This window comes from Podarcis melisellensis, assembly GCF_964234715.1.
Source record: "Podarcis melisellensis genome assembly, chromosome: 10".
Taxonomy (NCBI): Eukaryota; Metazoa; Chordata; class Lepidosauria; order Squamata; family Lacertidae; genus Podarcis; species Podarcis melisellensis.
The window spans coordinates 45,439,588-45,467,569 of NC_138542.1; the positions used below are offsets into that span (position 1 = coordinate 45,439,588).

Here is a 27,982-nt window from a genome sequence, read left to right on the forward strand (position 1 = left end):
GCTTTTAGGAGGGAGGAGGGGGCAAAGGGGAGGAGGAGGAGGCAGGCCGTGAAAGCCCCTTCCTGCGCAGGCGCGGAAGACCGGGAAGGCGAAGAGCGAATCACAGCGTAGGAAACAAAACTGCCGGCTTTCAAATCCTCCGCCTCCCATAACGCCATCGTCTTCGTAGGCTTGGGGCTGCGGTAGCGTCTGCAACGTGACAGGCTGGAACCCGGCGCTTTCGCAGGTAAGCGGCCGTGGGGTGGTTTCGCGCGAGGAGGGGCGGGAGTTGGCGGGCTGGGTTTATTAGGCAGGCTCGCCGGTAAGAGGGCGCCGGGTGGGTTTCTTAGCGCCGCCTCCCCGCTTTCCGCCCCGGCCATGCCAGGCGCGGCGCGTGGTGGGAAAGGAGGAGGCACTTGCGCGTTGCCCCTCTAGATACACGTGTCCGTATCTTCCCACGGGACACACACCGTGCTCGGTTCGCCCGGCGGAGACGTGGATGCAAACCTCCCCACTAGGAGTGCTTTTTTTACCAGCCCAAAACTCTCGGTCCCTTCCCTGTATGACGTCACGCCCTCGTTGGCAGTTTTAGGGCCCACTCGGGTGAGCCTGTTGTGTAATTTTGTTGTGCTGTTGCGTTTGTGCGAAGCCCGTGCATTACGGAGCGAGGGACTCGAGACACCTCTTTGCTCACCTTTTCTCAGTTCCACTTACTTTTTTAAAGTGAGCATCTGCATGGGAGGCTGCTTACGTAGAATAGCGAGGAAGCCGACGGAACCGAGTCAATGAAGGCGAGCGGTGTGTCTAGATTGGCTGAGCAATGCTCGATGACTGAAATAGCTTGCAACATGAGGAAATACGTCAGCTTCACGCATTTTCCTTTTGCTTCAGGAGTAGGGTGATAAAGGCAGAAAAACAAAAGGTTTTAAACAGGACTTTTGTTTGGGAAGTGATTATTCTAATGGAAACAAGTTGACAGTCTCTTGACCTGTGTAACAAACCACTAGTTAGTAATAATATTGAAGCGTTTTGGAACTGAAGAGATTGTAATAATGTGCCTTTAGCAGCACTGATAGTCACTAAAATCTTTATCAAAACAAGAGTGGAAAATTAAATACATTTTATGTATTTTTTTTTAAAAAAACATGTCTTCTACAACAGTCTGAACAGAGAACTGGCAATACTGTATCATTAATGGGGAAATCCAGTTAAAGTATGACAAGAAAAAAATGAGTTAGAAAGCTTGATAGTCATGGAGCCATTGCCAAAAAGCTAACTTTCTCCCCACCCCAACTACACTTCTGATAGTGTGAAATGTGAAGCCAAGCCTCGGTTGATAACTCAGTGGATGGGGAGGGAGTTATCTTTTTGAATATCATGGTCCCAAATAGTGCAGAACTGAACTGGAAACCCGTGATGAGAAGCCCATAGGTAGGACATAAGCGCAACAACACACTGCCATACCTTTCCCCTAGCATATTCACAAGCATACTTTCTTCAGTACTGGAGATAGAATATTGCTATTGTGACAAATAGCCACTGATAACCTTATCTTCAATGTATTTATGTAATACCTTTCAAAGTCAAACAAATTGGCATCAGTCACTACATAGTGAATCCATAGTTTAGCTATGATGTGTTTGGCCTGTCCTGAATTTCCCATCATTCAGCTTCTTTGGATGATCCTAGGTTCTAAAGAAAAGGACGACAGACTCCACCCACTAAATAAATCCATGCTATGCATAATTTTATGCCAGTATATTGTTACGAAAGTCCAGTGCCTGCCTCTCTCACCGCCAAGCGTGGCAAGAGCCCATGGGGGCACAGGGAGACACACAGGGTCTTTGTCCCTTTGGAGAATAGAAGACACGGCAGAGACTGTTGTGCTTTTTAAAAAATGGTTTATTTGCACCTTCGGACTGCATGGTGGGAGTCCAGATCTTACAGCATGGCCAACAGCATTGTAGTAAACCTTTCCTCTCTCCCTGGCCAAGATGGATCTCTCTCCCGCTCTTCCTGCTCATTCCTCCCAGAAACCTCTGCTCAAAAGCACACCCCATCAGCTTGACAACCCTTCAAATTAGACCCCTGTCTTTGTTGACACCTGGGGGGAGGAGTTCTCCTGCCAATTGCCCTAGCTTGGCCAGGCTGGTTTGTATAAGCCAGTCCAGGAGTTTCCTCAGTTCATTCAATTTATTCATCCCTAGGGTTTAGAGAGACATGCCCCCCCCATCTATACCATCATGTCCCCTTTCACCTTTTCCTCCTAAACTAAAGAGGAGTTACTGTAGTCCATTGACCATTTGGTTGCCCATTACAGAATATTTTCCAGTCCTACAATATCCTTTTTGAGGTGGCCAAAACTCTAGCTGCAGCGTTTTGTACCAGTTGAGGTTTTCAAACAGTTTTCAGAGATAGTCGACATAAAGTGCCATATGTTAACTTGCCTAGATGTGAAAAAGGCATGACAGTGAGGAGAGTTGTTTTCTCCTGGTAAGAGTACAGCTAGTGCATCAAGCTGAAGCAGCACAAAGCAGTCCTGTCCACTGCTACTAAATGGATCTCCAAGAGCAAAGTTGGATCCAGAAGAGCTCCCAAATTGCAAACCTGCTCCTTTATGAAGAGTGCAACCTTGTCCAGAACAGACTTTACACCTAACCCTGGATTGAGTCTCCTGATCAACAGCACGTCTGTCTTAATCTGAATTGAATCTGAATTTATTAGCCCACATCCAGTCCCTCCTTAAATTCAAGCAGTGATTCAAGATCTCCCGTAACCTCTTTAGAATCAAATGGAAAGGAAAATTGGGTGTCCTTAGCATGCTTATTGGTTTGTTTATTTTTATTTATTTCATAAAATTTATACACCACTTGATTGTGAAAAATATAAAAGCCCACCTCAAAGTGGTTGTGCTAACACCACACTCCAGATCTCTAGAGCTTCTCTCCCACTGGTTTATGTCAGAGTTGAATAGCATGGGTCATAAGATGAAGCCTTGTGGAACTCTTGAGGGACCAAGAAAAAAGCCCTGGGGTGAAAGTACCGGTAGATAGCTCAATGAAAATCTCAACCTGGTGTGCAGTGGCTATGAAAAAGGTGATTTCAATGCTAGGAAAAATTGGGAATGGAATTAAAAATAAAACTGCCAATATCATAACACCATTATACAAACCTATGGTATAACCATATTTGGAATACTGTGTACAGTTCTGGTTGCCTCACCTCAAAAAGGATATTGTAGATTTGGGAAAGGGTCAGAAAAGGGCAACCAAAATGATCAAGGAGATGGAGAGACTTCCCTAGGAATGAATGTGACAGATGCTTAGTATATTATTTAAGAATGCAGGAAGATTTGTGTACTGGATTGGCATTCAGTGTGTTATGTGGCATGCTGACTCAATTTAAAATTGAAAAATCATGTTCAAGCAACATTTTAAATAAGAATTTGGATTGAAATCGGGGGGGGGGGCGCTAGTTAACAAAATATTAATTCCAAGAGATATAATTAGGCCTGTAGATAAATGTGACACCTCTTGTTTAAAAATAGCATGAAGGTAATCTTCATTTTAGAAGGTGGCAAACAGATGCAGTGCTGTGGACATTAGTTCTGGTGCTGAGATAAGAAACAAGTGGCTATTCCTTCCTATGTAAAAAAAGTGATATTAATATAGAACAGTAATAGGTTTGCTTTGCTTACTTTGGACCGATAGACCACACATTCCACATTTTCTGGTTTTGTGGCTCGCACAATTCTAACTGTTGCAGACCATGTCATCTTTGGTGCCAATTCCTACAGCTGTGCTTAGAAATTAATATAAAATAAATTATTTTAGGGTAACTTCCCTCCCTGCTACATGATAAAGTGGACTTTTGAAATTACCCAACATGGTCAAATTGCCAGGAAACATAGCAACCAGTGATTTTATTACGTAGTTGGGGGTTTCACAGTACTTGAAGGAGGTGTGTGTGAATCTGAGTTTATGATACGGTTTATCTCTGTAGATCATGGCCTAAGTATAAGATTGAAATGAGGCCCTCTATGATGAACTCCATGGTAACCTGGCACAAGCCTTACTCCAGCACCCTGAAATCAGGAATATCCTGAGTTCACACACACATCTGATTTTAAGGATTAACACAGGCAGGTTTACACTAGTTGTCAGGTACAGGATACTCAGCTCCTCAGTAAGATCCATCTACACAGTGATAAGGTGATGTAAAGGTTCAGGTAATTGCTCACTGTCACAAATCTTTCACCTTTTTGTTAAACAGACAGGAACAGGATGACCAAAGATGAGAACTAGGCAGGAAATTCCAGAAGTAACTATGGAAATTATAGTTCACAACCCCCTCCCTTCTCCACTGGCATGCCTTGACAAAAATGGTATTAAAAACCATTAGATGCAAAGGTTAGTTAGCTCTCACAGCTCCAACAGGACAGCACTTAACCCAGCGATCCCTAGGACGTTGCACACGTCTGCTTCACTTTAAGGGCATGTATACTTTCCTCTCTCTCCCCTTTCTAGTGTGGGTTTATAGCAAAACTGTCATGCCCATGCTCCTGTGGGCCTTTAGAATAGTTGGGGAATCTTGCTCTTTCATCGAAGTGTATACATATTGTCATTTGCTACCTGCTTAGACTGTAACTTTACATTTTTATATAGTTTGTCACCCTTGCATTATATAATAAACCAAGCTTCTTTATTTCTTTGTGTAAGAGCTTCTTGTAGGCATAAGACTAAGGGTTAACACACATCCATGACAAGCGCACCTCGTAACTCCAGCAAAAGATCCTAAGCCTCTCAGCAGTGTGTGTATGAACATACACAAATGCTGGTGGTCCACATTGTAACATGGTGTCAGTTGGATGTTGATTCTGGGAGCCCAACTTCCGTGGTTCTTGCTGACTCGCAGGGGCTTGTATCTTACAGTAAACTGTGTTTACCATTGATGGTCCTGAACTATGAGATGTGTGTCTCCAATATAGCCTTCGTTGCCCATGCCACATTCTACATAGACACTGTTTTTATTGTTGTAAGTCACTTTGAGACACCTTAGTGCAAAAATGTGACAAATAATGATGATAGGAAACCAGTGCCCTTAAGTAGGGAGAAACAAACTTGGGAATGGCTCCTAATCTGTGTCATCTAGCTTTGGCTCCTTTTCATTTCCATTAAAATCCATAGTGTTGAATAGTCAAGCTGTGTATGTAACATTTGGGCCGTATCAGAGTTCCTTGTTAGTGGCTGGGATTGAACCCAGCCAGAGTATGTGGTCAGAGAAATGCTTCCTTCCTCCTCCAGATACTGCTAATGAGAGAAAGCGTAGGCAGGCGTTATAATGAGGAATCTGATTGCCTATATTTCAAACTTGTCTTTTCCCCAACTTCCCCATTGGAGCTTTTCCTCGCTCAGGCTTTGCTGGGTGCGCAGAAATCAGGAACAGGACTTCAGAAAATCAACATTTTGTGAATGAGTGTGCAGCTGACTTTTAAAAATTATGGATATAGCTATTTGGGTTCTGCTAGGTGATGAATATTGCCCTTCTACTAATTTGAGTTTGACATGCTTGCCCCAGTTTATCGTCAGCCTCATGCAAGTAATCCTTTCCTGAAATGTGCTGATGCCGAATATTAAACCAAACTGCATTATTTATGTGGAACTTAGCAGAAGCATGGCGGTACACGCTAGCAAACTATGCTTTGTAGCCTCTTTTCAATAGCTATTTCCTAATCCGCAGCTCTTAGAACTGGTATGTGGTGACTTGGGTAAATTATTGTTCTTTTATTTTCGCCTGCATGTGACAGGGCCTGTTTGCTATCCTCGCAGGCAGTTTTCATCCCAGTGTTAGCCTGTTCTGACCTCTTTTCTCATGGCATATAATATAAGGTAGGCAAAGATTATTAGTCTACTGAAATAGTTGTTTTGCAGGAGGTTGTGTGGTGGTTTAACCCTTTGCTCTCTTCTCTTGGGTGTTTCCTTTTCTCCATGAGCACTTAAGGAGTTAAGCCTTGAAAGCAGTTATAGATATTGATAGATCAAACAATAAATTCTACATATAATTGAACAGCATGCTTTTACCCCATTGACGGTATATGCTTTTTCTCCTCTTTTTCAGCACCCTTCCCAAGTGGTAATCAGTAAAGGTTGACACAATCCCCCAAAATGGCATCAGAAGACATTTCTAAGCTGGCAGAGTCCTTAGCTAAAACTCAGGTGGGCGGAGGGCAGCTGAGCTTCAAAGGCAAGAGTCTGAAACTCAATACCGCAGAAGATGGTAAGAGGAATAGCACTGCTTTGAATGTTTTCCCAGCATTAGATCCTGGAAAAGTCTGGCCTGATCAAATATATGTGTGTGTCCCGTCCCCATCCCCTTAATCTTTCTAAAATGGCAGATTTGCAGGAAACCCAATCCTTCCTTGATTTTGGATTCTGAATTGCAGGATGAATGTGTATCTGTGCTTCACAGGCAGATTCTTTCTGGTGGTTCCTCTAGAAACCCAAACAAGGAGAATGATTTCAGGAGAGATTCTCCAACCACCCTATGTACATACCGAGGCTGCACACACACCCCTTTATCCAGAATATTTTTTTTTAAAAAAAATGTACAACTGGTACTGTTAGCACCATTAGATCTCAGTTTTGGCAACAAGTAATATTCTGCTTATTCTGTGCAGCCGAAGAGGTGATTAAAGAGATTGAGGAGTTTGATGGCCTGGAAGCACTACGCCTCGAAGGCAACACTGTGGGGGTGGAGGCAGCAAAGGTCATTGCCAAGGCTCTGGAGAAGAAATCTCAGCTCAAGGTGAGCATTTCAGTGGATGATGGACAGTGGAAAACTCATTATCTTGCAACTTGAATAGCAGATAAAACTCATTATCTTGCAACTTGAATAGCAGATAAAACAGGCCCAGGGAGATTTGTGACATTCAGAAACATAAGGAAAAAATTCAAAACTGTCTTAGCAATTTTGAATTATAAGTGGCATTCACCATTGTGCTTCCTGTGATTGACTCTGTTGGTAAGTGAACCTGTGGGTCTCCAGATGTTGGACTCTCAACTCCCATCATCTCCAGCCAGCCTGGCCAGCGCTCAAGGATGCTGGGAGCTGTATTCTGCCATGATTTGGAGGGACACAGGCTCCCCACTCTTGATTTAAGGAAAAGTTTGGCTTGGTGAAGCAAATACTGGTTGAAGCCATTGTTCAAGCAAACAAAGGGAACAAAATGGAATATGCTAGGTCTTACAGTAGCAGTTATGAATTCTTCAGCCATTCTCTCTCCTGCCCTCAACCCTCTGACTACAAAATAACCGTCTGACTATTTTTTGGGTGGGGTGGTGATTGCATAGATAGGCCCTATTATTATTTTTTTTTAAAAAAACATTGCTTCTTGCCTTCTTTATGAACTCTGATGTAGCACTGCTTCGGCTGTAGTTACCAAGCTTGTGTGTGTATGTGGTAAGATTTTAAATTGGTGTGCAAGATTATACTGGATATTGGAGCAAATTGCCACGCTCCTTTGGAGCATGGTGATTTTATTTATTTCACAAAATTTATATACCACTTGATTGCAAGCAACAACAACTCTCAAAGCAGTTTCCCAGAGGAATAAAGCAATGAAATTACCAGTAAAAAAAAGCAGTTGAAGACAAACATTTAACGAATAATTAATACCAACAATAAGGATTAGTTTACCAAATTTCTAATCTGTATGTATTATTGCTATGTGCTGTCAAAAACCTGTTATTATAAAAAAACTACTTTTGAGCAAAACATTTGATATAAAGCCTGTGTAGCTCTCCATTATGCACACCAAGTAAGTGAGTACAAATACTTTGACTAATCATGGTAGACTACAGTGTACTTTTCTTTTTAAGCATGTATATAATATATATATATATGTTTTATTTTAGAGGTGTCATTGGAGTGATATGTTCACCGGGAGACTACGATCTGAAATTCCCCCTGCTCTTGTAAGTGTAAGACTAGGTCGCTAATATTATCAAATGCCATTTTCATTATTTCTTATTCCATGCTCTTATCATTATATTTTTCTGAGGCTAAAGTGTAGGAATGGCCTTCTGAGCTTGATGATCAACAGTGGGAGCAATATACTGTTTCTGTTAAAGGTAAAGGTACCCCTGCCCGTACGGGCCAGTCTTGACAGACTCTGGGGTTGTGCGCCCATCTCACTTAAGAGGCCAGGGGCCAGCGCTGTCCGGAGACACTTCCGGGTCACGTGGCCAGCGTGACATCGCTGCTCTGGCAAGCCAGAGCCGCACACGGAAACGCCGTTTACCTTCCCGCTGGTAAGCGGTCCCTATTTATCTACTTGCACCCGGAGGTGCTTTCGAACTGCTAGGTTGGCAGGCGCTGGGACCGAGCAGCGGGAGCGCACCCCGCCGCAGGGATTCGAACCGCCGACCTTTCGATCGGCAAGTCCTAGGCACTGAGGCTTTAACCCACAGCGCCACCTGCGTCCCACTGTTTCTGTTACAGGGACTTTATGGGAAAGGTGGGGAAGCTTTTTCAGCCCAAGCCTTATTACCCTTTCTGGGGAACCACATGCCAGTGGTAGGTAGAGGCAGAGGCAAAAGTGGGTGGGGCATTAAAGTTAAAGATTACCTTTGTACTGTAGGCTAGTTTTTACACACAGTCATGCACACCTTGCTATCCTCTATCCATGCAACCAAGAGGCACTGTCAGAGTTCAAGGACACACTCATTCCAGGCAGAACCACTTGGGCTGCAAAGCAGAGCCAGTCAAGAGTGTGGCCGGAGGATAACTTTGAGGGTCTTCGGTTCCCCACCCCTGCTTCAGATAGAGACAGGGATGTGATTAATGAATGACCAAAAGGAAGGTTAAGAAGAGTTTGATTTTAAGCTTTGAAATTAGATGTCGTAGATTAATTGCCAAGAGAGATCTCTGTTGAGCAGAAATTGAGTAATGATGGAATCTGTATTATAATGGTAACAGATTAATAAAACATTAAGGCATTATAAGGTGGGCAGGGTGTCATCAGTGGCTGTTTCTTCAGTCCTCTTTGCTCAGTGCCACAACATATCTGTTGCTGGAGAAAAGGCCAGGAGGAAACAGAAACACAGCATCCAGGTTGATGGGTGTGACTTGCTCATCCCAGCTGCTTGTGTTGCCGCTGCTTGGCACAGGCATGGCACATAGGACAGCTGCCTGCCTACCTGCAACTTCTCCATTTTATGAAGGAGCCTCTCAAGGCTGCTAGCGGGTGATGAGTGAAAAGAGACGGCAAGAAATGGCTGCAGGGCAGATCTCTGTCCTCTGCAGTAGACGGGGACATTGTGTCAAATTTACCTTTTGTTCATCTTTCAGATCGCACTTGGAGAGGCCATTGTTTCTGCTGGCTGCCAGCTTACAGAGCTGGATCTGAGTGACAACGCCTTTGGACCAGATGGAGTGCGTGGGTTTGAGGCACTTCTGAAAAGCCCTGCCTGTTTCACCCTGCAGGAGCTCAAGCTAAACAATTGTGGCATGGGCATTGGTGGTGGCAAGGTAAGGGCATTTCCTGGGTGGGAAATCCAATCTTCACAGCAGGGTGAAACCTGAAACCCCCCACTATTGGGGCTTCCTGCCTATCCATCATGTGATGTCACCATGATGTCACATTTCCCCCTTAACGTGGAAATTGAATGCAAGTGGTACTGCAAAGGGAAGATCCCAGCAGGGTTGTGTGAAGTCACTTCCTGTTAGTTGATTGACACTGTCTTCAAACCCTATTTCTGACAAGTGTTGACTATTCAGAAGCTTTGATTTAGAGCTCTTGAGTAGAACCAGTTCCAGAAGGGCTTCTGTTTGCCAACAAGTTTTTTATTGCTTCAGATTGTTGTCTGCATTAAAATCTCTACAAGCTGAACAGGGTGGGCAGGCTTCTCTTTCTCTAGTAAAAAAAAGTCTAATGTTTTATGGATATTTTTAAAAATATCTAAAGTGTTCCTCTGCCTGCCATAGAAGGGTTGTTTTTTTGAGAGGGATGGGAGAGCCAAGACCCTAATTTGGGGACCTGTGTCCTTATCTCACACACATGGAAATCTGAGTTGAGGACACACAACAGAGTCATTGCATCTTACTAACCTACACCCCCCTCATGATATTATTGCTGGGAATAGCCTTCAGTGGTGTGTAATATTTCCTGCAGAGTGCCTGCGTTATGTATGTATGTATGTATGTATGTATAGGTAATGGTAGCTTAAATGTGTGCCTTATAGGAATGGAATCCTTCAGGCCAAAATGACATTATAGTAGCATAAACAGTCTGGTATTATTATTATTTTAGATCTTGGCTGCAGCTTTGAAAGAGTGTCACAGGAAATCAAGTGTTCAAGGCAAGCCTTTGGCTCTGAAAGTATTTGTGGCTGGCAGGAACCGCCTGGAAAATGATGGTGCAACTGCTCTTGCTGAGGCATTCAGCGTAAGTACAAAAAGCAGGACTTTGAGACAGGAAGTTTGCCCTGACATTTGTTACATGGGAAGGGATGCTCTTGGCCATTGGTGTTAATGAACATTCCTCCAAAGTGTGTTGTGGTGCCTCTTAAAAAAATGAATTCCTTTTGCTACAATGCTACTATCTCCTGCATTGAATGGTATTAGTAGTGGTCAAGTTCGTTGCACCATCAGAAAAGGCCATTTGAGGCAGCCTAAGTCACCTCTGTTGATACTGCTGCAAGAAGCGGCTTGCCAGGTAGAGTGGCACCACTGTGCTAGCTTGCCAGAAAATGGGTGCTCTTGTTTATCAGGAGGGGCAGAGTGGAAAGGAGGTTGATGTGGAGCAAACACACTGGCAGAGCCAATCTAGGGTTCCTGCTGGTGCTTTTGCACCACATTGACCTCCCTACTCCATTGGTCCTCCCTCCTGGTAAGCAACAGCAACTCACCTGCAGTATTTCACAGTTGGTGGGCCAGGGACTACTAGTGGACTGCATTCCACTTTTAGGTGGGCCTCAGTTCTTCTTACTCACCCACCCTGCATTCCGGCTGTGCAGCAGAATTTTTGTTGGACCAATGCCAACAGCAGAAACTCTCCACATGCAGAGTAAAAGTGCTTGGGAGAAGTGTGGAGGGAAAAGAGATGATTTCACTCTGAAGAGAAAGAGCAAGAAGACGTGTTGAACTAAATTAGAAAGAGAGACAAAAACTAATATTTAAAAAAGTAAATAAAGCAGGATGAGTAAGCAATGAGACAAGAAAGGAAAGTTGTTCTGGGTCTCAACATTCTAGAATCAGGAATGCGCTTATGCTTTTCATTATTCAAATTAGCCAATCACTTTTGATTGCTAAATAGTATACAAAGGGTTCAGACAAAATACCCCAAAACAATTGTGGAAGATGGAGAGAAAAGGATCTGAAAACGCCACTCTCCTAGAATTATCACCTATGACATGAACTTTATATGCTTTCCATTCTGTTTTTGCCCCTTCAGGCTATTGGGACTCTGGAAGAAGTTCACATGCCACAAAATGGAATCAACCATCCAGGAATTACAGCCTTAGCTGAGGCTTTTGCTGTCAATCCCTTGCTGAGAGTGATCAACCTGAACGATAACACTTTTACAGAGAAGGGAGCTGTGGCTATGGCAGAGGTGAGCTCCTTTCACTTAAAATTAATCCCTCTTTATTCTAACAGTGACTTGGGCCAGGAAATCCTGAGAAAGTGTAGGAGGGGAAACACTTTCCTTAGGATTAAGTTGGTCTTGTGTGGTCTTGCATGGTCAAGTAGAAGAGTGAGTGGAATAATGTTCTCTATTCCATTCAGACCCTCAAGAAACTCAGACAAGTGGAAGTGATCAACTTTGGTGACTGCCTAGTACGTTCCAAGGGTGCTGTTGCCATTGCTGAAGCTGTTAATGAAGGACTCCATAAATTAAAGGTATTGGCTACAACTTAAATCTTTCAAGATACTGTATGAAATCTGAGTGATTGAGATTTCAAATAGGAAATCCTTTTTTTTTTTTTTTTTTTGGTCCATCTCCCCATACCGTTTAATTAAAAAACCCTGAAATTGGGATTGACAAAATACATGACTACTCATTTTCGTGCCTATGGCTGAGATCCATCTTAAAGCAAAAGGCACCATTATGAATTGATGCCAAAACATAGCCACTAAGCTTGAATATATCACAAGCCACTTGGTGTGATGGAAGATCGACATTTATTCTGTTTGAGAGAAATGTAAGCGTTTTGCATCCATTTAATATGAAATTTGGCTTAGAGGTAGTGTACTGAATCTAAAACTACAAAGAGTCAACATAAACCTTCATATAGGATATTTTTCTGTGGTTCTTTTTTTTTAAAAAAAAAATTCTTTTTATTGAGTTTTTCTGTGATTCTTAAAAAGAAAACCAAGCACTATTTGCCATCTCTTAAACAAGGTTATTCATAATTCAGTCATTTCTCCCCTAACCTCATCACTACCTTTTTAATGAAGCTTTTTTTGGATTCCTGATTTGGTACTTCGTAATGTAAATTGTAGACATACCTGGCTTGAATATGCATAATATATGTCTAGTTTTTTAAAATATTCCTCTAAAACCATAGCTTCTGTCTGTTTAGGAACTCAACTTGTCTTTCTGTGAAATCAAGCGAGATGCTGCTTTAATTATTGCTGAGGCTACTGAGGACAAGTCGGAGCTACAGAAGCTGGATCTCAATGGTATGAGGCTTATGGTGTCAGTGTCAAAAATGTTTTACTAGAAATCTGTAGCTGGATAATTGCCTGGTTCATTCAGGTCAGCATGTGAATACTGTGTGCCTTAGTTCCCTCTCTTCCCCAACCTTCTGTTTAACCCAACCTTCCCATAGGTTCTTGGTCCATTGCCCACCCCACACACTTGCTTCTCCAATCCTGTCTCTGAGATTCCTGTCCTTTAGCTTCACTAACTAATTGAATCTCATATCAGTTGGCTGTGCAATGCTACTGTAGTTCCTAGAGCTTGTGCAGGGTCTTAGTCCTAGCCAAAGTGATTTTCTCTCCCAGAAGATGGATAGGAAACATTCTGACATATTGTTCTCTGAGCATGTATTGTTAGGATCACCCTACTCGCTTGTAGGACCCTGGCAGAGTCACATGCCTGACTGGCATGTTCTCTCCCTCCTGGTCAGTCATTCGGGAGCTTCAAAAGCTTTCTCCAGCCTGAACATCACAGTGACTGATACCAAAAGGCATTAGGACGCTTTAGGATCCTGCAGAGTGTTAGCAGCTTACGTAACAGAACTCAGTAGCACAGCATTTTGGCTAATCTACTTTATTTACATATAATACACTTGGAGCATTCTGACTTAGCTCCTTCTTCTTTCTCACCAGACAGCAAAGAGAGAGAACAAAGGACAATAGTCCCACATCACGGAACACAGTAACACAAAACATCCTGTCTCCGTCACTTGCCACACTGTGGAATGAAAACATACACCGTCATGTGATAGACAACAATCCCATGACTGCAAACACGGAGCAAGAATCCTAACATATATAACATTCGTGAATATTCTATATCACCACTACAATTTAGCCATTTTGTGTCAGAGACTTCAGTACCAAAGTACAATATACTTGCTTTTTAAACACTATTCCACATAGACCCAGCAAACCCAACTGAAGTGGCATTTCCTTCAGAGCACATCCCATGATTAGGCATTTAAATATTAAAGTTGTTCATATAAAGATAATACTGAAGCAATAACTGTTTCATTCCCAACAGTTTGTATTGCTAGACAAATGCCTTTATGGCAGCTCTAGAGTTTTTGTTGGGTGCATGTGGCACAAGAAGCTCAGTCAAGTAGTTAAGCTCACAAAAGAAAACAGCTGTTTAGCAGAGTGGTCTTTATGGGGCCAACACCAACATACACCCCTTTACATACACACACAGATGGTACAAGTAGCTTTCTCCCTCTCAACGCAGAGAGGGTTCTTTGTTTCAAAGTCATTGCTGTGTCAAAGTCCACAGCCAAGTCCTAAGCTTGGTTGCTGCAAAGTCCTGCAACTGATAGGGTTCTCTGAGTTCTGAAGTCTGGCAATTTTCCAACTTCTTCCTCAGACACCTTCAAAGTCTTCCCTTAAATCCGTAGTCCCAACAGATAGCCTTCAGCAGTTCCTGAAATCTCCTCCCACGACCCACACAGCTTTGCCCTTTTCTGCGCCAAATTACTTGCCAAATCTGCCCAGTAACACGTATGAGAGAGTCACAGGATGGCTGCAGGTGCATTGTGGGGATTACAGTCTTTGCTGATGTCTGTCCTTGCCACAGGGAATTGTTTTGGAGAGGAGGGCTGTGAGCAGCTCCAAGAGATCCTTGAAGGCTTCAACATGGCAGAAGTGCTTGGATCTCTGAGGTAAGATATATGAAGAAGCTATGGTAATCTGCTGCTAGAATTCCTTGATTCTCTAGTGAAGCTGCATGCAAGCTGTGCTGCTTGTGAAATGGCCATTTCTCCAACAGTAGTGAAGCTCGGGCTCCTAAATGGTTTTGCTGTTTTTATAACAACCATTCTAGGAGTGTTACAGCGGGATAAATCTGACTCGGGAGCCCTTGACATACCCATCTCTTGATCGGTTAGCCTGAGTTTTTCGTTCCTTAAAACTTAAAACCCTCTTTGGAAATGGCTCATTCCTTATTTTAGTTAGTCATGATTGGCGAGTTAACCATTGCCAGGATGCATAGCTGCTGTTCCCGAGTGTGAAAATATTTTTCGGGTAACACTTGTTGCTGCTCTTTTTGGTGGCTTAGGGGTTTGTGCTCTGCCTTTCTGAGCTCCTTTAAGAAAAAGATTTTATAAGCCATTTTACTTGCTTTTTGCTTTTTGCTTGTGTAAAGATACAAAACTCCTGAGGTCCAACTGCTGCTCCTTGAAAGGACCACTAGGGAGAATAGCCACTCCTACCATCTTCCATCTTTGCCACTAGATCTTCCTCTTATTTGTGTTTAGGATTATTTAGTGTTGATTGTTACAAACTGACTGGCAATAAAATGCTTGCATGAAGCAGCTATAGTCATAACATTCTCTCTCACGCTTGTCCACCTAGTGATGATGATGGAGAAGATGATGACGATGATGAAGATGACGACGATGAAGAGGAGGAGGAAGAGGAGGAGGAAGAGGAGGAAGAGGAAGAAGAGCCAACTCAGTTGCAGGAGAGAGGTCAGGGAGAGCAAGAATCACTGACGCCTAAAAAAATCTTGGAGGCACATGTAAGTATGAACAGATCCCGTTACTTTCACATAGAGGGAAAACAGCTGTGGATGAAGTGATATGGGGTGGGAAAGTGTTCTGTAAGATTTCCCCTGCCATATTTTTCATTGTAATTTTTTCCATTTCCAACAATGCAGCATTGCACAAAACTAATTAAAATGTATCGAGTGAATGCAAGTCAAATTGGGCTGCTAAGCAAGTATTTCGATTCAAATATTTTTAGCTACTGGAGAAACTTTTGAGTTGTTTTTACAAACTTTAAGCACTACAGCCCTGATTTACAGGTCACATTAAACCATAGGTTAAAACAAATTGTGGTTTAATGTGAGCAAGTAGCATGCTGAAGTGGACTGCTCTAAATTTGCTTCTGTATCACAATCTTCCAGCCTAATCAGAAGCCCAGGTTCAGATGATAAGTCAAGCCAGACTCTGGCTTGTTTCAGCCATGGCAGGAGAGGAGCACTGCAGGAACATTTGAGCAGTATGCATCAGTATTCTGCTTGTTCACATTAAACTATAGTGTTAAATTGTGGTTTAATGTGAACGGGGCTAACAAAAGCCTACTAAATTTAAGGCAGAAATGCTAAATCGGACTCTAGTCTGAGGACTAACTCTCCGGGGACCACATGCCTTCAGAGGGCTAGGACTGTCAATGAGTGGCACCATCCCACACTCTTGGACAGATGCACAAACAGTATACACACACACACACATACAGAGAGAGAGAGAGAGAGAGAGCGCGCTCTCTACCCCTTTCTCTTTTTCTTTCACTTTGTTTCTTCCCTGTGCACCATCCCTTTTTAGTCCATTGGAAGAGATAATTCAGGAACAACTGAAGCAGCTCCCTCTTCATCCCAAACAACAGAGCGGATGGTGGGGGAAACCCCATAGTTTTCCTTGCTTTCCCACAATTCTCCCCCACAACTGAGCAGTGGTAAAGAGGGAGCTGCCCTTGTAGGTTTCAATGAGTCCAGTTGCCTTGAGGCAGTGGCTTGTAACAGAGAAAGGTTTCTTTGGCCCTCATTTTTTCTGAGGCACAAGACGTCAGTGAGAGGAAGATATTTTTGCTGTGGCCTTAGTACGTTCAATGGAAAGGCTTGGCAGGGCAGATTTAGGGTGTTGTAATATAGCTTTAGGCTCTTCTCCACTCATTTATTTATGACGACCTTCCCTGTTGCCGCAACTCTTTTTTGGGACCTGCCTTTCCCTCCACTTCTCATCTACAGCACTAGAGTTCTGGCGCTTGTGAATTTTCTGGGGAATTACGAGGGCACACTAATTTTCAGGGCCGTCTCTTCCAGGATTCTACTCCAGTGGTTTCTCCTTCTCTCCCTCCTGTGGATGTTGGCACTTTTCTTGCTTTTCCATCCCCAGAGAAACTGTTGCGACTAGGCCCTAAATGCTCCACCTTAATAGCGCAGCAGGTAAGTCACAGCTGTTTTTCATGAGTCGTGGGGGGTTGTTTTCGCAAAGCTACAGTTTGAGATTGGTATTTATTAGGTGTTTCAGAGGATTCAGAGTACAGATACTTACATAACTTCAGGAAGGCTACAAAATATGCTTGAGTATAATTAGACTTATCTGTATTCTTCCCCCTGAAAATAATAATAATATTTATACCCCTGGCTGGGTTTCCCATGCTTGCTACTTGTTGAAATAGCTAGGGATGTAGGTGCCATGCATGGGCTGCAATTCCAGGCATAATGGCCATGGACTAGTTGTTCTTTCAAGCAGCAGAAATACCTTGCCGTTGATTCTGCGTTTTTTGATTCTGGAATTACGTTTCTTCTAGACAGACACATCTGACACAGAGAAAGTTGTTACGGTTTTTCTGAAGATATCTTCTGTGTTCAAAGATGAGCCAACAGTAAAATCAGCAGTGAATGAAACAACAGGTGAGCCTGGGACCTTTGGCCAATAGAATGATGGAAAAGAGCAGGCTATCAGGCTCAGTCGCTATGGCCGGGGTGGCTAACCTTTTTTTAGCTGAAGGGCTGCATTGGCCAATGGTCAACTGCATTGACTACAGGGTTCAAGAGGCCATGACCAATTTTTAATTATTAGTTCTGGTAAGAAAAGACACATTTTGGGGGTCTTGATGTGGTCATAAAAACTTTTTGGGTATAACAGCAGGGTGCCTATGGAAGCAGTCATTAAAATTAACTATTTTTTATAATAACCAATTTTGGGGGTGAGGGATATTGTGGGGGACACAAAAATGCTATAGGAAGAGCTATATGCAGCTGCAGATTAGCCACCATATGAAGATACCAGCTAAGTTCTGTGACCCACCAGCTTCTTAGTGTCTTTCTTTTGGCCACCTGCCTTCAGAACTCTAAAGCTTGAGAGCCTCTTTCCCTGAAAAATTGAAACCTGCCGTTCTCTTTTTTCAGATGCCATGATGAGAGAAGCTTTTTCATCAGCTACCTTCAATTCTGATGCTTTCATTACCAGCCTCCTGATTCACATGGGTTTGCTCAAGGTGAGAGGAGAAGCAAATGATTTGTGGCAACTGTGAGGCGTGGTCTGTATAAGCAAACCGCACCCTTGTTCCAAAAATCAGATTTAGAAGACCAAGATAGCTGCTTGTGGAAGATGTTCTTTCTCTGTGACTATATAAGGCTTCTATGCATATCTGGTGATAAGCGATAACAGAAATTTGTTCTCAATACCAAGTATTCTAAAATGGAAGTACCCATTTCTGCTCTTGGCAAATGGAAGGCATGTGGTAGGAATGGAAAGCAAATAATACACTTGCATAGACAGGGCCTTGATCAAGTACCTATTGTGCTCAAGCAACAGCTAAGTGTGAAATTTTACCTTCTCACCCATCTATCCCAAATGCATCCTTTTGAGGGCTTTTTTCTGTCCTTTAAAAAGGGTAGAAATGATATGGCAGCTGGATGTCCTGTAAAGCCAGAAGGGACACTGGGCACATGCTTTCATTTCTCAGGCCAAAAAGAAATTGTCTGGGCTTTGAAAGGCCCTAGGGTAGGCAGCCATGAAGGGATGGGAGAGAAACAGGAGACACTGGTATCTGAACTGCACCATCTCAGCAAATTTATATTTTCAACACAATTTAAATATACTCCTTGACTGTAAAAATCTGCCGCCTCTTAGTGGTCTCTGAACGATCCCAGATTTGTATCTCATTCATGTCTGCTTGTACCTTCCAGAGCGAAGAGAAGATCAAGGCTGTACCAAGCCTTTATGGCCCTTTGATGACTCTGAACCACATGGTCCAGCAGGATTATTTCCCTAAATCTCTTGTGCCAGTTCTTTTGGCCTTTGTTACAAAGTGAGTATTGCGCCTTTCTCAATAAGAAAAATTAGCAACACCTGTTGCTCCCAGAGAAGAGAGACACATCGTATTGCTGGATCCAGCAGAAACCTCTCAGCACAACACATGATATAGCAAAGGGCTTAAACGTCAGCCATAAACTGTAATGACAGCTTACTTTTTTGCTGAAAAGCCTTTTTTGGTTGGTTGGCTAGTTTTTTTAAGGGTGATAGATATCCAGCCTTGGAATCACACACTCATCTGGAGAGGGGTTATTCATTCATTACGGTTGATTTATTAATGCCCCTCCATTTGTTTCCTATGTGAATGGCCTGAGGGACCTGAGAGAGGATCTCTTTTCCAGAGCCATTCACAGTACAACCTTGTTCTGATGTTTTAATGTTAAGTGTTCTAACAATTGTTACAATAGTGTGGTTAATCAAAACACATATTTTATCGTAAGGTCTCAATAATCCCCCTGAGGTCTGCCTTTCAAAGAGCAGAATGACATGAGAACTTTTCATTAACAGAGCCTCCCACGGGGAGTTCTGAAGGGCTCAAATTTTACTTCTTAACTGTAAATGGCATGGACGATGCTGGCAGATTTGTTTTTGCCAAAGGGGAACTTAATTCTACTACCTTAACTATAGCTTCTGTTTACCATCCCTTCCTAAAAATACCCTTTCAAAAATACCCTTTTACTCAGCCTGGATAGCTCAGTTGGTTAGAATGTGGTGTTGATAATGCCAAGGTTGCAGGTTCATTCCCATAAGCAACAGCTGCATATTCCTGCATTGTGAGGGGTTGGACTAGATGAGCCTCAGGGTCCCTTTCAACTCTACAATTCTGTTTCTAAACTGATGTCTTTTCAAGAAGGTACAATAATGTTAGATGGTGATTTAAATAGGATTTGTGATGTTCACATGGATAGAAGGGGTTCCACGCCTTCTAAAATGAAAATGCAAGCCAAGGCATTTTGCCAAAGTGCTACAAGGCTTTAATTTCATTGATGCTTGGTGTTTGCTTCATCTGACCACAAGAGACTTTAGTTTCTGTTCTCACCCATATGAGCAGTACAGTTGTATCCATGTTGCTCTTTTGTCTTCCATTGAACCTCATAAGATCATGCAAGCAGGTATTGGCAGTCAGACGGTCTCAGACCATGCCCCAGTGAGCAGTAATACAAATATTCAATAAAGTTGCACTGTCCTTTTCTTGGCAATCACCGGTACCCCCATGCTGTTGCAGCACCACCTAGTGGTCGACCACATTGTGGCAGAATTGAAGTCATATTAAACAATGGGAAATGAAGATAGATAGTGTGTGTGTGTGTGTGTGTGTGTGTGTGAGAGAGAGAGAGAGAGAGAGAGAGAGAGAGAGAGAGAGAGAGAGAGAGAGAGAGAGAGAGAGAGAGAATTGTCCTGGATAGGCTTCTGTCAGTGAAGAACTTCTTTGTTCCACGCCACACTCTTGCTACAGATTGAATCTTGTTTCTGCCCCACAACCCCATTTTCCTGCGGTATACTTTGCTCTGTACTCCATAGTTACACCAGAATAATCCTGATAGGCCAGGAGTGGCTAACCTGTGACCTTCCAGATGTTGTTGGGCTGCATCTCCCATCATCCTGCATGGACCATAGGATGCTGGGAGTCCAGCGACATCTGGGCAGCCAGTTAGTCCCCGCCTCCCGTTTTAGACAAGTGTATCTGACTGTTGCATTGTGGGAAATCTTGAGTATTTTTTAAAGCACCTAGCGATTGCAGCTGCCTGTGGCAGATTCCAGGGCTACATAACTGAACTCTTTGTCCCTTTTGAGACTATCTGTTGATCCAAGTACAAGTTCATTAATACTGATCCCTTCTCCTATTTCCATTTTATCTTTGCAGACCCAATCATGCTTTGGATTCCTGTTCCTTTGCCCGCCACTTGCTCTTACAAACCCTCCACCAGCTGTAATACACACGAAGCTGTTTCCCTCACATTATAGGACTGCCATCAGAGTGCTTGAGATGGAGAGCAGATAAAGACAACAGGGACTTACGGATAAAACATTCTGCCTCTCTTGACACCAGGATGTCTGGCCACCTACTGCTACCTAAAGCTTTGAGGAAGTCTGCCATGTGCTTTTAAAAAAAAACAAAACCTGTTCGTGGTTTTTTTGAGGGGGCTGTGTGTTTTTAAGCTCTCTTTTTTCCAAAGTGAACTCTGCCTTTCCCAGTGTAAATACTTTGTTGTTTTCCTACATACCCCTTTTTCTGAGGTTTGTCTTCCCTCAGCTTTTCTGCATTTTGTTTAGCTGAAACTTCTGTTTGCAAATTCGGGGCTTTGGACTCACTAAATGGCTTAAATGGAACTGTTTGTCAGAGGACCACCTCTCATGGGGTAACAGAAAATCTTGATGCTAACTTTTTTACTGCACTGTCCTATGAGCTTTGGGGAAGCAATTCTTCCAGCTCTAGGCCAGGACCAGGTATAAAGCAATGTCACTATTTTTGCTGTTTCTCAGAAATTTAGGTTATTATATTGTGTGGACTGTGACATATATTCCTAATTGGGGATATTTCATTGGTTGTTGGATCATCATGAGTGAGCCTTCCCCATTAGTCACTGATGTTTCTCATCGAAATGACTGATTCTGGTGGCCTGCAAGAAAACTGCTAGTAATATTTCTAAGCATAAACGCTCTCAATTAAAATAGGTTTGGTTCAGTATAAGAAAAATCAATATTGACTCTCCTTGGAATCATTCTGTTCATATTTTGTCTTATACCTTGAGTAAAGAAAGTGATTGTGTTTGGATTGTTAGAAGCAGAAATTTGACTCATTGGACAGTGCAGAAATGGAAATAAGCAACCCTTCATAAAATTCAACAATACCACCATTTTTAATTACTTTTTAGTTCGAATTTTGTTGTCCAGGTTATTTATTTTAAAACACATTACCTTGAAGCCAAGCTTGAATCATTAAAAAATAAAGCGAATAACATCTATCCATGCACTGTTGATTATCAAAAGAGCAAATGTGTCATGAACTATAGGCAGGGGTTTCTTCACAAATACTATTTCATTAATATATATGAAAAATTTCTAAAGATGGCAGTTGTTTGGAGCATATCCCAGATAGTCAGACAGCAGCTATGATGGCATCTTTGTGTGCTTTCCCTCCTCTGGTCTTCAGAAAAATAGGAATCTCTTGCATAATAAGTGATATAGATGGATCCCCTTTCAGGTTCAGCCAACAAAGCCACTAGTTTATGCTAACATGAATACCCAAATAATATTTCTTTCCTGGTATTGTTGTAAAAGTTAATATCAGCTGACTTCATTTCTTTGAAAAAATCTTCACAAAGGAGGAGACAGGTTAGAAAAGATTTCTTCCATCGGATTCAGCATTTCTTTGTGATCATGTAAGAAACGTTCTCATCCACAGCTGTGAAGGGTTTGAATGCCATTCACGACACCTGGTCATTTTAACAAATAACTAATATTCTGTAAATATCAGAGGCTTGCATAGGCTGGTGTGGATGAAAATCTGGATGGGACAACAGGAGTGCAGTCAATCTTCTCTTGAGGCCATTGGCTGGCAGCTGTCATATAAACATGCTGGTTGTCCTCTTCTAAGTTCTCATAGACCGGCTCTGTGGTCAGCTTGGACTGGGCAGTGCCTTGGCGTCGGGAAAGCAGCCCATCATCATAGTAGCGCTGGAACTGGAAGGGTCGGATCCGCCACTTGTAGAAGGCAAAGAGAGCCAGGGCTATCAGTGCTAAAAGTGCAGTGGTGATGCCAATTCCCAGAGCTAAGTTGTGCTGAGCTGGAACTTGGGCTTCAGTGCGCCCTGTAGCACATTGCTGGGCTGTAGGAGCCACACACTCCAGGAGGTTCTCGTTCTGGGGAATAACGCAAACCCTGTAATCGGTCCCTGGTTGCAGATGGTGAAGTTCAATCTCAGTTAAACGTCCAATCACTCGCAGTATGTGCTGATCCACAGAAGACTTGTAGCGCACTTCAAACTGATCATGATCTCCAGAGAAAGACCAAGTAACCACCAGGGCAGTGTGGTCTTTTGTTCTTGTGTGAATGCTACTAATATGGTCAGAGAGGCAAGGGTCATATTTCTCCAGTATGTAATAGGTCTCATGAGTGGTTGGTCTTGAAGGGGGATTATTTTGTGTAGTTGTTCCTGCGACAGAGACCATCCTACTGGTAACGAAAGTAGTGAAAACATTGATCGGAAGGGTTGTAGCTTGTAGCAAAAGTCGTTCACTGGGTAGAGTAGATATTGCAGGCATGGCATTTGTAGAGGAGCTGGTGGTGGCTGAATCGGTTTGAAAAGGTGGACAAGTCAATTTCTGTAACTGGAGGGGAAAATAAGACATGAGAGAAGTCATCTTCCATTATCAACTATAACGTGTGTCACACTTGCTCTTTCCTTTATACAGTGGTACCTCGGGTTACATACGCTTCAGGTTACAGACTCCGCTAACCCAGAAATAGTACCTCGGGTTAAAAACTTTGCTTCAGAATGAGAACAGAAATCGTGCAGCAGCGGCAGCAGGAGGCCCCATTAGCTAAAGTGGTGCTTCAGGTTAAGAACAGTTTCAGGTTAAGAACAGCCCTCCAGAACAAATTAAGTTCTTAACCCGAGGTACCACTGTAATGTCTAAATGAAGGCTCTACATTTTAGTACATGACAACTAAGTGCCACGTACAGAATATTACAGCTTCCTAATAAAGTTCTTATGACTTCAGAGTTGAATTTAGCATTGCCACTACTTCCTTCAGTGACCCATTTTGCTGCAGACAGAGAATGCTTCAAGAGAAATGAATGTGGTTGGATGACAACATTGCCTATGATGTACACACTCATTTATTCTGCCCCATTGTTGTCTGCCTCTAGCTAACAGGCTTTGCATATTCTTGAAGCATTATAAAAACCTACAAAACCTGTTTGCCAGAGACTAGTGGACACACCCCAAGCAAGTGTTCCTGTTTCATACCACTTTCAAGTCTGAGGAAATTGTCTTGTGGCCCAGCTTTAGACTATCTCTAGGCTCTTTTCTGTCTGGTATACAAGGTAATCAAGGATCAGTGTCCTCAGGTGGCTAAAATTTTGCCCTTGAACTGTGATAATGTCCCTTCCTACCCTGGATGGCAGATGGAGAGGGGTGTCTGTCCCCCCCTTTCTTCGACAATTCTATTTGCAAGGTGTTTCTGGGGTCTGTCAGTGTGATTCAGATTGTTCATTACCTCTACATTAGCCAGTTGTTGTCCCTGAAGGGCTCCCGGGGAACTGCATTCCACTGGGCTGCGATCTTTTCTTACCACTTGCTTCTGCCAGGTGCGAAGCCAGATTAAGTTGCAGTCACAGCGCCACTTGTTCCCAGTCAGATACAAAGTCGAGAGATACTTCAGCGACGACAGAGGTGACAGCGACTCCAAACTATTGTTCCTCAGGCTCAAGACCTCGAGTCTGCGTAGCCGTTTGAACGTTGAGCTGGTAATGTTCTCCAGGCACAGGTTTTCTAAGAACAGCTGCCTCAGTGAGCTGAGCTTCTTCCCAAAGGAGAGAGATGTCAGCTCCTGGATTGGGTTGCCACTAAGATAAAGGCTGGAGAGAGTGGCAGAGGTGCGGACGGCAAATGGCACACTTTTCAGCCTGTTCCAGTCGAGGTAGAGGATGCGCATGTTGCCCGGGAGAGCTCTGGCTGACAAGTTGGCAATAAGGTTAGCGCTGAGGTGAAGTTTGCGTAGCTGCTGGAGACCACCAAGGGGCTGGTCTGAAAGTTCAGTCAACAGGTTGTGACTCAAGTCTAGCAGACTCAGTCGCTTCAAAGAGGAGAATGCACCTAGGCAAAAGAGAGAGTGGAAGTAAGAGCTGCCTTGAGCTGAGAGCTAAAAACTCCATCCCACTTCTGCCCTCCCCAGGGTGGTAATGATGTGCAGAGCACATCTGTGAACTGCTTTCCAGCACAGGTGAAAAGTGCTTAAGCAACCAAGTGCTTAGGTCTAGGGTTCCTTCTCTGGGTGTGTGGTGTGTGTTTATACTTGCTTGTGCTCAGAGTAATGAATAAAGCTGTTGCTATATGGGAGGCCTGAGCCTTACTCAGTGTGTTTCACAGAACTTTTGAGAACCAGATATCACATGGTGCTAGCAGTGGGATTTGAACATGGCACAACAGAGACTAGCCTACCATTTGTTCCCTTGCAGATCTGTGACTTGAGAGGAAGCATATAACTATTTTAATTAATAAATAAAATGAATATTGCTGGTCAGTTTCTGCTTTTCATGGTGCACATGATATCTAGTTTGTTCCCAAGTCTCCCCCCACCTGACACCTTGGGATGATGCCAGGTTAACTCGCCTTTCCTCATGGGCAAGTTGCACTAGTTTGCTAATATTCTGGTTTATGGTGTGTGTGTGTATGTATGTAAGTATAATCTCTAGAGATGTTCAGATTTAACCTCTTGGTCCCTCCTGCAATACTGTGGCACTGAATGTGGTCTTGTGCTCAGTGGTGTCATCAGGACGGGACTTTCAGGCAAAAATCCAGGGCCCAACTCAGCAGAATGAGCAGCAGGAACCCCAAATGCATTTTGAAGCAGCAAACTAAAGAAGGTAACCATTAAGGGCAGAGTTCAAAATTACAGGACTGCATCCTTGTTTGTGTTAGAATTTAATTTTATAAAATTTGCAGAGAATGTCAAGAGCTCTCTCCCTTCTTCCAAACCAAGAGGAAAATAAGAAATAAGAATCTTCTTTTGTGCCATAAGGAATACAAAAGGCAACAGGAAGGGCACCAGAATAGGCTATAGGGCACCAGAATCTGGCCTATTGCACTTAAAAAATGAGGTGTCATTATCAGTAGCAGTAATACCATGGGCCTACTTTATTGCTGTTGAAAGGAGATGTTTGCCTCAACTGAATAGATCCATATTGAATTTTTGCTGAAATGCCGTATTTTTCTGTGTACTGTATAAGACTAGGTTTTTTCCCTTAAAAATGTCAAAAATTAGGGGGCGTCTTATAAATGGAAGCATCTTATAGATGGGAAAATACGGTAATTCATAGAGGGCTTGAACTAGCCAATTTCAGTGAAGTTACTCCACATCAGCTTTGTGCTCAGCTTCTAAATTGGTCAGCTGCTGATACATATCTAAGTCTTATGTGTCTACTCATTCATCCCAAAAGCATCCTTTCCCTACAATTCATACCCTAAAACTGTTGGGAATGAAAGTGAGAGGGACAATCACTACCTTAGCAATGAGGGGGGCAACACCCATCTATAAATACCTGGTGAAAGGTAAGCAATCCGATTGTGCTCCAGGTGCAGAAAGACTAGATTGGTCAGGTTTTCAAATGCCCCTTCTGGGATCTCTTCGAGGAGATTGTTGTCCAAGTGGAGGTGGTATAAATTCTTCACACCGAGAAAGGTTCCTGCTTCAATCCGGCGCACTTGGTTGCTCCCAAGGAAAAGCGTGGTGAGCTCGGGCAAATCTGGGAGAGAGGCTGCCAGCAGGCTGCCAAGCTGATTGAACTGCAGATCAAGCTCCACTGTGGCTTGTGGGATGCCAGTGGGCAGAGAAGAGAGGCTGGCATTGGAGCACCGAATAAACCAGTCTGTGAAAGAGCAGCTGCAACCGATGGGGCATTGGGAACGGTCCAGGAGCTCTGGGCTGGCAATGATCCACAGTAGTGACAGAGTAAAGGCCACACACCAGCGCTGAGCCATAATGCTGTAATTTAAAGCAGACTGAAATAATTAAATTCACTTCAGAAACCAGCAGGTAGTCTGGGATGCAGCTCTGCTCAGCCAGAGCCTTTTCTGATCAATTGCATGATGAAGATGTGTCAGAATTATACATGCATCCCACCACGTCTCCCCTGCTCAAAAGCTTACATTGTTGGGCACTAAGGGGCTTTGGCAAAGATGTGTGAAGTCACCTTAATGCTCTTCAGTCTTCATACTTAAGGTTAAAATAGGCTTCCGTGTGCTGTTCTGGCACCTATCTGAGCCCTAGACCAGGGGTGGTCAATGTGGTGCCCTCCAGATTGTGTGGGGTTGTTTGGGGGGGGGCAGGGACGAGCAGACTACAACTCCCACCATCCCCGATCATTGACCATGCTGGCAGGGCCTGATGGGAGTTGTAATACAATACATGTTAACTTCCAGTGTCCTAGACAGACGGGACAAGAAAGGAGCAAATCTCTTCACCCCTTCACAACCCATAAAAGCTTTTATAGTAGAACGAGATTTCTCTGCAGTTGACACTGTCACTTCAGGCAGACTCAGACTGATCATCACACTTTCCCCCAGTTGCTCTCTAGCCATCCTTGCTGTCTCTTTGCTGGGAACCCCTTGTTGAACCACCGAGCTTTTCAAGGCAAGGGAGAGCAAGAGTCACTTGGCCTTCCGTGGCCTTCCCCTACCACATTAGCACTAACTGACATACTCTCCAATTCCCTCTTACCACAGTCCTAGGCATTCTTGGCTTAATCCTATCCAGTAAGTTAAAAACAACACAGCAGGGACATCTGAATTAAGGAGGAAAGTGTGGGCTGCTATTTTGATGCGATGTGTGGATCATAGCTGTCAACTTACAGATTTGAAAATAAGGGACCAGTAGCCTCGAAAATAAGGGGTCAGCAGCCAAAATAAGGGATTTTCCGGGCACAGGTATGTTCAACTTCTGAGCCCCTCCGAGCCAAAGGCAGAAAGCCCAGCCAACAGCCAAATGAAGCCTCAAGTGGTGGTTTCCACAGCACAGCAACCCGGCAAAGGGGATCCTGCAAGGAAAACCACCGTCACCTCTCCGCTGGGAAGCGCTGAGCAAAGGCGAGTCCCCAGACAATGTGGCCGATTTGATCGGCACAAGGCATGCAAGCTCCACTCCCCAGTAGTTCTTAGACTCCTTATTGGGTGAGCAACTCAGCCAAGCAACACAGTTGGAGCCTCCCTCCTCCCTGGCCAGCAGGGAGGGAGGGAGAGGAGCTGCTTCCTTTGAAACCCAGGAAATTTAAGGGACATTATCAATAAGGCACAGCAGCAGGACACGGCACTGGGATAAGGGAGTTTCCCGCCAAATAAGGGACGGTTGACAGCTATGGTGTGGGTGCTGCAGAAGACTTCCATGCATGTGCAGGACAGAATCTTCTAGGAAGTGGATGTGTCCATAGTCCAAACCATATGCAGGGCACAAGCAGCAGAGGCAGATTTGAGGCTTCCAAATTTCAGCAGTGCCCTGTGCGACACCTAAATCCACACAGCTCCCCGCCTCTGTCCTACATCATCGTTGTGGCGCCCTCTCAGCTGGGTACCTAGTGCAGGCAAACCGGCCATGCTCCTTCCCTAAATCCGCTTGTGGCACAAGGTTAGAGAAGGCTCTCCACCAAAAGCTGATGCCATAATGCATTTACTAGTCTTTAAAAGGCTGCAAAATACTCTTACTGTTCTTAAAACAACTTAGTAGCACAGCTGCCCCTCTAGAAAGTAGTTAACTGGCCTCTCTG

At 43.6% G+C, this 27,982-nt stretch overlaps 2 protein-coding genes across 5 annotated transcripts in view; one reads left to right on the top strand and one right to left on the bottom strand.

Annotated features, from left to right (window-relative positions):
• On the top strand, nt 1–21,199 carry RANGAP1 (Ran GTPase activating protein 1). 2 transcript variants are annotated; one of them, XM_081928678.1, is made up of 16 exons: nt 1–226; nt 6,097–6,255; nt 6,656–6,783; nt 7,893–7,952; nt 9,328–9,507; nt 10,289–10,423; nt 11,432–11,590; nt 11,764–11,877; nt 12,561–12,660; nt 14,252–14,336; nt 15,028–15,193; nt 16,496–16,618; nt 16,987–17,089; nt 17,588–17,676; nt 18,371–18,492; nt 20,362–21,199. In XM_081928678.1, exons 2-16 carry the CDS (start codon nt 6,144–6,146, stop codon nt 20,429–20,431), a joined length of 1,746 nt encoding a protein of 581 aa, XP_081784804.1. In that variant the 5' UTR covers nt 1–226; nt 6,097–6,143; the 3' UTR covers nt 20,432–21,199. The 2 variants fall into 2 exon arrangements, with proteins under 2 accessions (XP_081784804.1, XP_081784805.1); XM_081928679.1 differs by lacking the exon at nt 1–226 and adding an exon at nt 323–582.
• The window catches only part of LOC309379467 (leucine-rich repeat transmembrane protein FLRT3-like), a 27,281-nt gene continuing 19,908 nt past the window's right edge, over nt 20,610–27,982 (bottom strand). For 2 of the 3 annotated variants that reach the window (XM_081928664.1, XM_081928662.1), the window contains exons 2-4: nt 25,766–26,208; nt 23,722–24,320; nt 20,610–22,829 (exon numbers count right to left, since the gene is read on the bottom strand). In XM_081928664.1, coding sequence (XP_081784790.1) covers nt 21,972–22,829; nt 23,722–24,320; nt 25,766–26,204 — 1,896 coding nt within the window. In that variant the 5' untranslated portion in view covers nt 26,205–26,208 and the 3' untranslated portion in view covers nt 20,610–21,971. Of the gene's footprint in view, nt 22,830–23,721; nt 24,321–25,765; nt 26,226–27,982 lie in introns of all 3 variants that reach the window. The other variant, XM_081928663.1, reaches the window with a different exon arrangement.